At 37.6% G+C, this 13,102-nt stretch overlaps 1 protein-coding gene across 1 annotated transcript; it reads right to left on the minus strand.

Moving 5' to 3' along the window:
- Nucleotides 1-4,294: 4,294 nt before the first annotated feature.
- On the minus strand, nt 4,295-6,685 carry LOC113238578 (protein elav-like). The gene has a single exon (XM_026475400.1). The coding sequence runs from the start codon at nt 6,381-6,383 to the stop codon at nt 5,322-5,324; it is 1,062 nt and encodes a 353-aa protein (XP_026331185.1). The 5' UTR covers nt 6,384-6,685; the 3' UTR covers nt 4,295-5,321.
- Nucleotides 6,686-13,102: the final 6,417 nt, after the last annotated feature.

Consider the following 13,102-nt stretch of genomic DNA (forward strand, 5'->3'; position numbering starts at 1 on the left):
CAGCTCTTTCTCCGATAGTGACGATGATCATGCGTAAAGGGAAGCGTAATGCGCCATTAAATCGGCTATATTTTATAAAATTATCAATGAATATACGATCTAAAAGCTACGCTAGAGAAATGGATCCAAAAGACAGGGAAGTACGCCATGAGCAAATGTAGTAATAATAATTTTACAAGAATATAGCCGTAGCATTGAAACGTTGGTGTTGTGCATTTTGGTTTTTATTAAAAATTTAATTTTTTTTAAGAAATGTTGACGTATGAAGTAATAGTAACACATTTAGTCGATGTCTCGAGTTTTCTACTGCGTGAAAAATATTTCAATAGTCCCCGACAATTACCTATGACGTTACGCGTTAATTCTATGATGTAAATGTAAAGTGAAAATTTATTGCTTCTTGTTGCTGTGTCACAACACTGTATGCGATATAATATTGAGCATTTGACTAGACTAGCGCATCAAATATCGTAACACAGAATAGACACTATGAGTAGTCATTGAAATATTTTTACGTGTAGAATTTTTAACCTTACGTATTTATTTTCTATGGAAGATTTCATTTCTTCATTTTGTGTCTTAACTATCGGAATCGCATACGCCTCGGCCGCCATTCTTTTGTGCCGCGACCGAGTCTAAGGCTATTCCTATCACCACGAAGCTGCTTACGCTTAGAAAAGCCTTTTCCCAAGGTCCAGTAGAATCCTATGTATCACCGAAATTTTGGACAGTCATCGTTCACGCAATGTCGTCGGAAATGTCAATTGATTTACTTATTATAATGGGCCATTAACCATTTTTTGTACGCGTGAGTGCCTCCGTCACAGGACAAAGAAACAGATAGAAGTTGAGTTTTAAACGCTATAAAAATTATTGCTTTTCAAAGTCCTTACTATAACTAGGGATTGCACAATTCGATGCGGGCCACAGTGATCGTAAACAGTGAACGCGTCGATTTGTGTCTTTTATCGAATCGCCGAAACACAAGCCATCGCCGCTCGTGTCCGATGCGCACGCGCCACTTGTGTCCGTTATAGACCTACGAGGCACATATTCATAATTCCTATCATTTTCGTTTCTTTGTCATGTGACTCCACTTATTTTAATCTTCCATTAATTAAGATCAATCGCCACTTGTTTTTTATTTATTTTTATTTTTGCTAATTTCACAGCCTCAATGTCAATTAGCCTATGCGTATTTAGAGTATTGTTTCTGTGTTGCCAATTAATTACTTTTTATTTTTTTAACATTATTTTTAATTTCATAAAAAATGCATCAAAACACCGTTCAAAAAGTAGCCGTTATGTTATTGATAATAGGTCTGATTATCCCTTGTCACTTACTGGGGTTAAGTATCTATCCATAACACTATTGGCCATAGATATTATAGATATTATTGCTCAAGACTTTTCAAAAGCTGCCAATTCACAATTTTTCATTCACGAGCTTCAGACGAATAGCTGGGATTTATCATAGTTGGCAACCCAGAGATTTAGAATCTGCAGTTTCGAATGTCTAAACTTCAAAATTGGAACACATTGCATTTATCGCACGTATCAGGAACTCTAGCACTTTTTATAGTCTGAAAGTCGTGATTGAAAAGTTCAATATCAGTGAATCAATAACGTTTAAAAACTTGACTTGTATTAGTAGAACGTTTTGCAATTCTTCCACTTACAACTATGAAGATATGAATTACAGTATATTTTTAAAATACATATAAAAATATTAAGTTAATTATGTTGCGGCATACTTGATTCAAGGGTTAAAAATTTCACGATATATTTCATTATTGCTTCTTCGGTTCTATAATCGTACTATCGGTCGGACGACCTTCTAAACTATTGAGCACTATTATTATTATTTATTTCATTATATTTAATAATTATTACCGAAAGAAGAGGGGAAAATACAAAAGGTTCTACTAATAATGTCCGCATAAAGTGACTTTACATTACCTAACCGAAGTTCTAACGAACGTCATTCCAAAATATTTTCCAATACTTTTTTTCATTAATTTATTATCTAAAAAGTCGATGAGTTCTCAGTTAAATACTTTGGTGTTTTATGTTTCGATTCAAACGACGAGGTCGTTCACAAAAACGCGAAAATCAACTTTATAATCAACGGAATCGAAACCATAAATTAAAGTCAATTATCCGGAAACAAGAAACATCGAAAGTATGAAAAACACATTCGGTCAACATCAGCTGGCAATTTGATTTCGAATAAAGAATTCGAATTTGAATTTTTTAGTCAGATGGTTTCCATCAAAGACGCTTCTAGCCGTCGAAAAGTGTTTTTCAAAGCTGTCAAAAGAGGTTAGGCGTTATACTTTCAATTTGCCCGCGTCCACTTTTTCTTATTCGATGTTTCCTATTTCACCGATTGAAGACAAATAAATCGCAAATACGATTCATAAAAAGTTAAGATTAATCGCCCGATCATTTCCCTAATAAATAAATCAATTTAGGTTACCTTATAGAATTCCGAATTAATTTTAAAATACAAAATATAAGTTTTATAAATAAGTTAAATGCACACCTAGATATAGATATACATACACATAAAATACAATCCATTGCACATACACTAAATTAATGAGTAATCTATGAACAGATAATGCATGAAAATTATTGATAATCGACCTTAATTTTATGAAAAAATACTCTACGCCTCTCTTTGCCACTCTTTAAGCGCACAAAAGAGAGGTTTGATTGTCTTTTTTTAAATAAAATTTAGTTCGACCTCTGCGCAGTTAATAATTAACATTTTAATTAATAATTTGCAATTATTCAAAATATCATTGTATTTTTTAATTGCATTTTCACGCTGAACTAAAATAACACAAAACACAACAACTATTTTTAACCTAATAGACGTACTACATAGTATATAGTTATAAGTAGGGTTAGCAAAACTTGTGCTTCTCACGCCGACCACTCATACCTAATTTTCCAACCGTACGATCCGATTTTGTTAAAATTAAACCAAAGATAATGCGTTTCTACACCTCACTTCTATAGAGTTGGTGTTACAAATTAAATTATGCCGTCGAACAAATTTCGTTTCTAGGAACTGTCTTTTTGAGTTTCAGGCGAATTGACAATGGACAGCTCTCCTACGAAACGTAATTAAACATTTGTAAACACCATTGCTACATGAAAGTGACGTTTAGAAAGCGAAAGATAACTCACGAATTTGTCTAAATTAAATACAAAATACACCTAATAATAAAACATATTAAGACTAAATTGGAATGTTAAGCACTAAGCTATATGAAATAAAGCGAAAGAATTTATTTTAAAGATTTTTTAGCGTTTAAAGTAAGTCGAGATTGCGGATAAACAAAGTTTACAATAAATAGTAAACAAACGTGGCTCCAACTACTTCACATCCGTGACATTATGTCTACCAACTTCTCTTCGAGTCATTTCTTTTAATATATTTTAATAAATTACTGGCTATTAGTTATTGCACGTTTTACATTTAATAATAAATATATAAATACTTGTAAATTTTTATCTCCATCTTTGGTATGTAATGAGTACCTATTAGTTAATATCTGAAATGTTACAAAACTGTTTTTTACATTTATATTAAGTATATATTTTTTTACAAAAATCGTAGGGTCGTTAGGACGGCACGATATTATATCTATTCAAGTTCGATGTTCATATAGGTCTTTTTCGGGTTATTAAGTAATGATTGTGATTTGTGTGGCGTGTGTTTAGACGCGGCGAGAATTAATTTTTTTTAAACAACTTTTTTTTCTATTTACAAATTTCCATTTAAACTAAGACAACTAAAGCCTACTTCGAATAGACGCAGGTTCGCATCCATACATTATTATTATAGCAGGTACCGATCATATGTTTATAGACATCGATTTTTTTCAAAACGATATCTTTAGACTAGGGTATGCACCATTGTTCCGCGTACGGACTCTCGTTCCTGTTGCCCGGCGACGCTCATCAGTGGAGGCGCGGGGCTGGGTGGCGGCGTGCAGGAGGGGAGGGATGTTCCCCCCTTTCCTTCTCTAACCGACACCCTCCCGGGCCCAGAACAGCTCCATCGATTTTCCCCATTCTCCTCCCAGTGCGATGTATAGCTGTTCGTATGTCAAATCCGTGGTTCCCGCACCGCGGCGTGTAAGCGTAATCCCAAATCCCGAATTCTAGTAGCAAAAATCTCAAAAAATCTAACCTATGGAGCAATCGCGCCACGCGGTAATGACAACTGTCATAAGACTTTTTAGATCTTTCCTTCGCATCCAAGATCTTTTACATCGTTTTTTTTAAAATTTTATCAAAACCTATCACAGTTTTTGATTAGTTTTCATCCTTAATTAGATTAATATATGATTAAAATATAAGTATAGATAATATATATTTTTCCAATCTTTAACAATATAACACTATTTTACTTCGATTAAGTGCCTTCTGTGACGGCCCTACTCGAAATCTCGTTGAGATCGAGAGCGGTGGGTGGCGGGTGGCCGGTGGCCGGTCCGACTTCGCGTTTCGATGCATGTCGGCGAGATAGGTGCTACTTGAGTGTACATTATGTATAGTAAAAAGGTACATGTGAGCGACAGAGACGATCCGATACGTTTGGCAATATTGATCAGCTTCCAGTGCCGGCCTAACCGCGAGTTTAAACCTTACGGTACTTACGATATGATCGCATATAAAATTGGAGCATAGCATTAGGCTATTATTGCTAATTATTATTTAAACTATTTCTCGATAACCACAACCGTTCATAAGCGAAGTTTAATATCATTATTTTGTTATTGACTATTACCAATATGTATGGTTCAAAGTCTGGCCAGAGATAGCATTACATGCCGTCGATCTAAATTTATTATTGCTTGCTCACGGTCGCCGTTCATTCAGCGGCGGCCATTTTATCCGAACATGCGCACAACCATTCCGCCCGGGTGTTAAATTCCGCCATTTTGATTTCCTGAAACACTTAACCCAATTCGAGTGCGCTATACGTTATGTATATGTCGAGGAAAGGGCCGACGCCGAACAAAGGCCCGCACAAAAGAGCGAGTCAAAAACATTCGCTAGTAAAACTTTAATGTACAAAACTCGCTCGCCGCGCCACTAGCGGCCGGCGAGCCCTCTAATGTCGGGAAGACACAGTCTATCATGTCAGGTCCTTGAGAAGCGCAGCCAAAAGCGTACGAACATTTTTGGTTGCGATCCGGCGGCCGCACGAGCCGCGGGTGTATTGTAAGTGTGAATATGTATGGGTGCGCGCCTGCTGTGCCGTCCTAGCGTCCAGCTAGGCCGAGTCCGGGACGATCCACTTAAATGGTCTTTATCTTGTTAGTCTTGAAGCTGACCTGCAGCACTCGGTTGCCAAGGGTGTAGCCGTTCAGTGACTGGATGGCCACGACTGCCTCGTCGTAGTTGGTCATCGTTATGAAGCCGTACCCTTTGCACTTGTTGGTCTGGAGGTCGCGTATCACCTTTACGCTTTGGACGGCGCCGAATGGCCCGAAGAGTTGCCACAGGACGTTCTCCTCTGTCTCGGGCGCGAGGTTGTAAACAAAAATGCACCATTCCGAGCCGACAGCACCGGGCAGCACGCCACCCAACAGTTCGCCGGCCAGCGGGCTGTAGCGCTGCAGGCCCTTATTGATAGCTAGGAGGGACTTGCCTGAACTGAATCTGCCCAGCGGGGCGGGGAATCGCAGCGCCGCCGGCAGGTACGCCGCCAGCGGAGCCAGGGCCTTCCCGTTGTTGCTCGGATTGTTCGCGAACTTCACTGTGATCGGCTCCGAAGCTCCTTTCGGCACTGTCCCGTTTAACTCTTGAATCGCCCGCTCCGCTTCCACGCGTTGGTCGAACCGAATGAATCCAACTCCTTTAGACAACCCTTGTTCGCCACCGGTGAACGGTCTGCCGCCAGAGTTCTCACACAGGATTCTGGAGGTGATTATACGCCCGAAAGGGCTGAAGAGCCTCTCGAGCTCGGTTTGTGTCATCGTTTTTGGCAATCCTGACACGTATAGATTTGCACCTTTAATGGCTTCACTGCTGGGTCTCGCATATGAGACTTTGATGGTTTTGTTCTGAAGCCGGAGCCCGTTCAGAGTGGAAATTGCCTTCTCTGCGTCTTCAGCGCGGTGGTAGTTGACGAAGGCGTAGCCGAGGCTCTGTCCGCCGCCGTGAAGAGCATGATTGAGTGCATCCGGGAAGGCGGCGCCTTTGTTGCGAATCAGCTTACACGACTCCACTTCCCCGATGCTGGAGAAGAGGCTGCGGATCTCCTCCTGCGTCATGCTTTGGGGCAGGTAGTTGATGATCAGGTTGGTCTTGGACTCCTCACCGGAGCCGTTCTGTTGTTCACCGTCGCCTTTAGACATGGTGGCGTTAAATCATAAACGGAAAGAACGAAAGGGAAACGAAAAACGCGGTAAAATAAAACACGGCACGTCCGAAGGGGTAGCGCGCGCGAGCTGTATTGAGGGTGGCCGGGCTAGGGGTTGCGCATGCCCGCCGCTATCGACCGGCTTACATAACACGGTTCGTTCACCCCTCCCGTTGGTATAGTGTCCGAAAAAACCAGATACACCCCGTCGCATCGATCCCGCCCCGGGAACTAGCTAACTAGGTTCCATTTGGCTCACCTCGCATTGCCAGGGATCAAAGTTGCATAACCGCACTTTACTACAAATACTACATAAGGGCTACTATTTACTATGCCTATATTTGTCTCCGCCACCCGTAAACAAAGTAACTGAGGTTATATAATAGAGCGGTTTATGACGCAATTCCTTCGCCGGCGTTGTCGTAAATATGTTTCTTAGCAGAGGTAACAGGTATTCGATATTAGATTTCTTTTATACTAATTTTGGTAAGTTTACAAAGTTCCTTTTTGTTAAATAAACAATGTTGAAAGCCCCTTTAATTCTTTTCCAAGCAATATTTGTTTTCGTATAACATTTCTTGTTTCCTTATTAATCATGTCCTGATTACGTTCTTTCTTTGTTTTTCGTTTTGAAATATTATTGCGTAAATCTTACAAATGAACGGTTGATTACATTGGCGTATAAAATTAAGTTATTACGTAAAAATGTAACTTTAGTATTGTTTAATACACGATCACAGTCTCGTTATATACGAACATTATCTGAAATTAAAGTTAAAAAGTCATCTGTGAACTAGTGGTAATATCATTTTATCTTTTATGATAATATCATAAAAGATAAAAGAAGAAGAATTTGGAAATATTAATCAAATAAGTCTATAATACTCTTTAAAAAAGAAAATACAAGTAAATAATAAAATTAATGGTGGCCAAGATGAGACTATAGAAACGTAGTACATCCTCAAATTCGCGAGCTATATCTGGGTGAGACTGGTTTAGGTCGTGGGGAATGAAACTAACAGCGGGGGGGCTATGATCAGTAGTGGGTGAAATCGGGCTTTCGATGATGATAATGTATAAAATAAACATGTCAAATGGGTCTTTAACACAGTTACAGAGGACTATGGAGTAGGTACATAGATAGCTCGTAATCAAATAAAGGTGCATTATTTACCTACCGCCTTATTTTTTGAAGCAAGTCAAATTTATAATAAAACAAATGAAATTAAGAAAATTTATAAATCTAAAATACAGCTGTTTACCGAAGAATTTTATAAATTAGAGCATAAAAGATAAATGCCCTTTGCTTGGTTCTCGGGTATTACTTATTTAGTAATTATTATCTAACCATTCTCTGATTTCATATAAAAATTAGTTTTGATTAGTTTAACAGCAGGGTATTATATGTAAGGGTACAATATATTTTGTAAGATCTGTGTCATGTAGCAAGCAAATAAAGATTGAATATAGTGAATAAGTAACCAGTTTACTATGTAATTATATTCTCAAGTTCTAAACTTACAATGCTAAAATATTTACTAGCGAAAGAAAACATGGTGTTCCCTTTTTTTAACTGACATCAAAAAAGGAGGAGGTTCACAATTCGACTGTGTTTTTTTATGTATGTTACGCGATAACTCCGGATTTGTGAACCGATTTTGATGATTTTTGTTTTGTTGCAAAGAGGGTACTTCATTATCTGTCCCATTTAAGTTTTAAGAAAATATTCTACTTCTATGGGTAGCAAATTAGGGGATAAACCAGGTTTGATTTCACCCACTTTCCATTAACCGATTTTAATAAAGCTTTGTTAATAGATGTAGCGAACACAGTGAAAGCGGATAAGCCATTGAGGCGCCATATCATAAGCCAGGTTTTTGAGGTCGGTTTCTTTTTTAAAAAAGAAGTTATGGAATATTAAGTATCCATGAAATTGAAAAGCTTCAGTCACAAAGTTAGTTAATAATTTTTCAAGTTTATTGGATTTGAACCACTTTCCGTTAAACGTTTTCAATTAAACTTGGCAAATAGATGTAATTTCAAAAAACTTTTGAAGTCGCTTTTTTTTATAATGAAGGGATAATTATTAAACATAATAATATCAATGGAAATGGCATCTACGACCGTTAATTACCATAGTACTATTGCAATACTTTATAGATGGCATTGAGGTTCGTGTTTGCTTAAAAAAAACTCGATACAAATCAGCCAACTCCAGTACTCTATTCTGTAGCTCCTTGTGAAAGAGTTCGTCCAGGGAAATACTGCCACCTTACCTATTTCTGCCCCCAAGCAGTAATGTGAGCATTACAGCGTTTCGGTTTGGAAGGGTAAGGGTGCTGTGTTTCAACTTATGTCTCAGGGTGATAGGCGCAGTGGCAGTGCCCCCCAGGTCTTTGCGATTTAAAACTCTGAGTGGCACTGCAACTGTTATGGACAGGCGTGTATTTACCATCAGACGTATGATTTGTTCGTCTCTACACTTAGTATCGTAAAAGAATATTATATTGACTAATTCAATTACTACAAACTTGGTGGGTCTCTAGTGAAGCTTAGTTCCAGTGTCCACCCTCCTATTCCATCATCAGAAGCTGGTCACCATCTGTGAGCCAAGTACTCGTCAGCACCAATTCAATCAGCCCAAAGACGATAGTTCTGTTGAAAGTACTTGAGGAATTAGACAGACTGCAGACTGTCTGGTTGCAGAATTAGATCAAGTTTCCCATGTCGATGGGCCAAGTATTGCTAAGATCCCTACACTTATGGCCTGTATTTTTTATTTCATTGATTAAAATACAGAAAAAAAAAACTTATTTACTATAGTACCGGCACGCTATGATGTCCATTTTGACATTTGTCCGATCATCGAGTTTCGTATTAATTCACAACTATGTTGAAGGAGCTCATTGCTGTACATTGTTGTCAACAGCGACGTGCAGTAAGATTTATGGAAGGTATAATTTTACGACACAACTCGGCATTTGTTGTTTGAAATTCGTAATTTAAAAAAATGAAATCAAATACGATCGTCACTTCTGGGATCGCTGGCCAGCACAACTTTTACCTCCGGCAAACTCGCGTCAATGCTCAATGCGAAACAAAGCAGTTTCGAATTGACGATATATTAAGTAAGCATTTGTATTTTCGTTTTATCAAAATTTTTTAATCAGCAACCCCTTGCAGTACTATTTATAAGGGTATCTAAAAACTAATAGATACGATTCGCATTTGATTATATTTTTTTCGATAATGAATTGAGATTTGACCTCACTATTGTAAATTACAATCTCAAAACGGCCATAATGGCGTGCCGGAACTATAATTACAAAAATCGCTCAAAAAGTCCTTTCGGCTTTATCCGCGGCGGAGGAGTTCAGATTAATTTAAGTTAAAAACCAACTTAATTACATCAATGCACTAACAAAAACATGGTAACTTACATACTCATACAATAACAATTAAGCAAATAAAGTTTATATCTTCAGTTCTTAATGTATGATTTATAGTGTAGATTTTCACAATTACATAATAAATTCCTCACTCATTTTGTATGTATTTTTTTTGTGATAGTAATGGAACGGACAAGTCGTGCACCTTATGGTAAGTTACACGCCTGTCCATAACTGTTGCAGTGCCACTCAGAGCTTTAACTCGCCAAGATCTGAGGTGCTCTGCCTCTGCACCCATCACCCTGAGACATAAGTTGAAAAGTCCCATGTGCCTGTAATTTCACCAGCACCCTTAGGCACCCTTCAAAACCGGAACGCAGTAATCCTCACATTGCTTCCCTGGACGAACTCTTTCACAAGGAGCTGCTACTAAATGTATGTACATATATGTATCTCAAGTTTCCTGATCTTTGACTTGTCTGATAGCCCTGTTGGTGTCCTTATGGAGTTTTATCATTTCTTGACGTATTAGGAACTGTTTACGGTACCTTCATAGGTGTATGTTAATGTATGTGCATTGTGCACTAACAGTTTTCCTTACATTTTTGTGATTCTTCGTTACAAAACGCACGTACGAAAATTTTTGACAAGCCTTAGGCGATACATGTTGTTCTTGCTCAGGGCATTCCATGTCCGAGGGACCAATTCCGTCTGTCCCAGTAACGAATCTGGTTCTGGAAAAGACCTGAAACCTTACTGAAACTGACCTTCTTTTTCTTATCGTATCAATGGCATACACTGTTATGCTTGCCATCGTGGTAATGTACTCGCCGATTGTATCCCAGGATGTGCCAGACGTACAGGAAAAGAATGGTTCGTCATGCGGGTAGGCTCCTTTCACGCACCCATAACCACCACCGCCTGAAGTATTAAAAAGAACTTTTAGTATTACTGAAAACCTACGCAGGAAACGGAGTTCCACAATGAGAGGTTTTTAGGCCGTCATTATATAGGTGCTTTAGCTCAATTCGTGATTTAGGCTTTACACGTGTCCTCGCGATCCCATATCTATTACATATATAGATGTAATACAGATCGTATCTCAAATAAAGTAAAAAAGAAACTTGGCACGTCTTGCCCACAGACGCCGTAAAGCTGTAAATAATTGAACAGGAACGTTCTATGTGCATTTTTCATTTAATTCTCAGCCGCAATCTTGTTTTCTCGAACTTTCCGTGACCTGTTTTTGGCCGAAGAAAGCAAATTGGAAGTAATTTTTATATTACATTAGAGAAAAATAGTAGAAAATTCTTTCATTCTTGTTAAATTCTTTACTTGAAATAATTTTTGCAATCGTTGTGTTTATTGCATTGAGTATATAACCAGAAATAGAGACAAAATGTCATTTAATTTGTTTGAACACTATGCTGCCTAATCATTACGGTGACAACTGCGCTCCGATTGGCCAGCCAGAATCCGAAACAATTGACTGGTGTCGTCAATTGTTTCACTTCAAATCGACCAGTTAACTTGAGCTTTGCTATAATGGATGAAAACTGAAAAATTACATGTTTCATATTTAATTACCGATGAAATGTGATTCCGTTTGTTTTGTAATTAGATGTTTTGTTGTTTTTTCCACACCACCGAATGGAACAGCCCCCCGTTGTTAGAGATATTGTCTTTATTAATATACGGAGATGTACACACAGGTCAGTTGTTGGCGCTGTACTATTTCAGCTTTCTAATTTGTGATTTCAGCGCAAACGAGAGTTAATTTTTAAAAGTGATATAAGTCCCATTTTGCCCGATGAGTTGCCAGAGATGGATGGCCCTTATTTCGTCTCTATTTCTGGTTATATACTCCATGGTTTATTGCAATCATTATGCTTGATATGACTCAAATGGTAACTAGTTACATTAAACAATATTTTGTTGATTTCAGTAACCATTTTCAGTGTAAAACCAGTCTATTAACGAGTAAAGCGATAGTCCACCTGACATCGTGCCCTGCGTGCCCTAACACCAGCACGCCTGAGGATTTAGTGGCGGCTTCTAGTGACACGGTCGGCGTGGCTTACAAAAACACACTTTATTAATGACTTTCACGCACATTATGAGGAAAGAATGAACGTTGCACATACTACACGTTAAGATGTTTTCGGTGCTGTATACAGAAAAACTTATGATTCGAACCGAAAATGCGTTGGCCTGAAAACTGCCCTCGGAACGGAATAGGTCAGAACTAACATTTTTATCAAAATTCATATATTTATTATTATTATATTCATATATATATATCAATTATTATTGAATATGCAGCAAGCTCAAATTAAAAGAAATAACTGACTGAGAATGATAATAATCAGATTTTTTTACTACAAAAGCCTTATTTGACATTTATTACATTAAAAACACTAATATCAAAAGATTTTACTTAGTAATGTACGGAGCAGTGCCCTTATTATGTTGTTCAATTACAATACAATAACACAAAAAAGGCACATTTGAATACAATTGTGTCCTTTAGTTCTATTCATGAGTCAAATATTAAGTCACATTTAAATTAGTTATGCCTTTATATGTTGAAATAATATTATTGTGTATTTCTTGTACTGAATTAAAAGATTAATATACAATGAAAATTTCTGTATATAGGTATATATATATATATATATACCTATATATATATATATACCTATATATATACCTATATATAACATATATAAACGACTTACGAGTAGCATCAAATGTAATTTTGAGTATACTTTTTATCAGAAAAACCTAAAAAATATTTAAACACATTTTATTTACGAATTTACAATTTGTTGCTTGTGTCTTTCTTTCTTCCGAAGGCAGGAAAGTTTGCTTGATGGTCAGTCAATGGTGCGGGACGAACAAGTCGTACACCTGGTGGTAAACGACACGCCTATTCATACCAGTCGCCACTTAGAGTTTTAAATCGCATAGCCCCACTGTCATTTCGTCCGTCACCCTGAGATATGACGTTGACAAGGCCCATTTGCCTGTAGTTTGAACAGCAGCCCTTTCCCTTTAAAACCAGAACGCAGTAATGTTCACGTTACTGCTTGGCGGTAGAAATAGGTAAGGTCCTCTTTCACAAGGAGCTCTACTGGTACTAAATGATACTATTATATGTAAACTTTCTGATTCGCTTGATTACAAGATTAGGCAAAGCCGTGATGGAGTTTTTCTTTTTATAAATAAAGCTTCAGCCTCCACGTGGCCATTCTCAAGCGCAAAACAAAAGATATCCATTTATCTTGCAAAATAAAAGATCGCAAAAAATATTCCTCGGAGGAAA

This window comes from Hyposmocoma kahamanoa, unplaced genomic scaffold (genome assembly GCF_003589595.1).
Source record: "Hyposmocoma kahamanoa isolate Upper Pololo Valley unplaced genomic scaffold, ASM358959v1 97, whole genome shotgun sequence".
NCBI lineage: Eukaryota > Metazoa > Arthropoda > Insecta > Lepidoptera > Cosmopterigidae > Hyposmocoma > Hyposmocoma kahamanoa.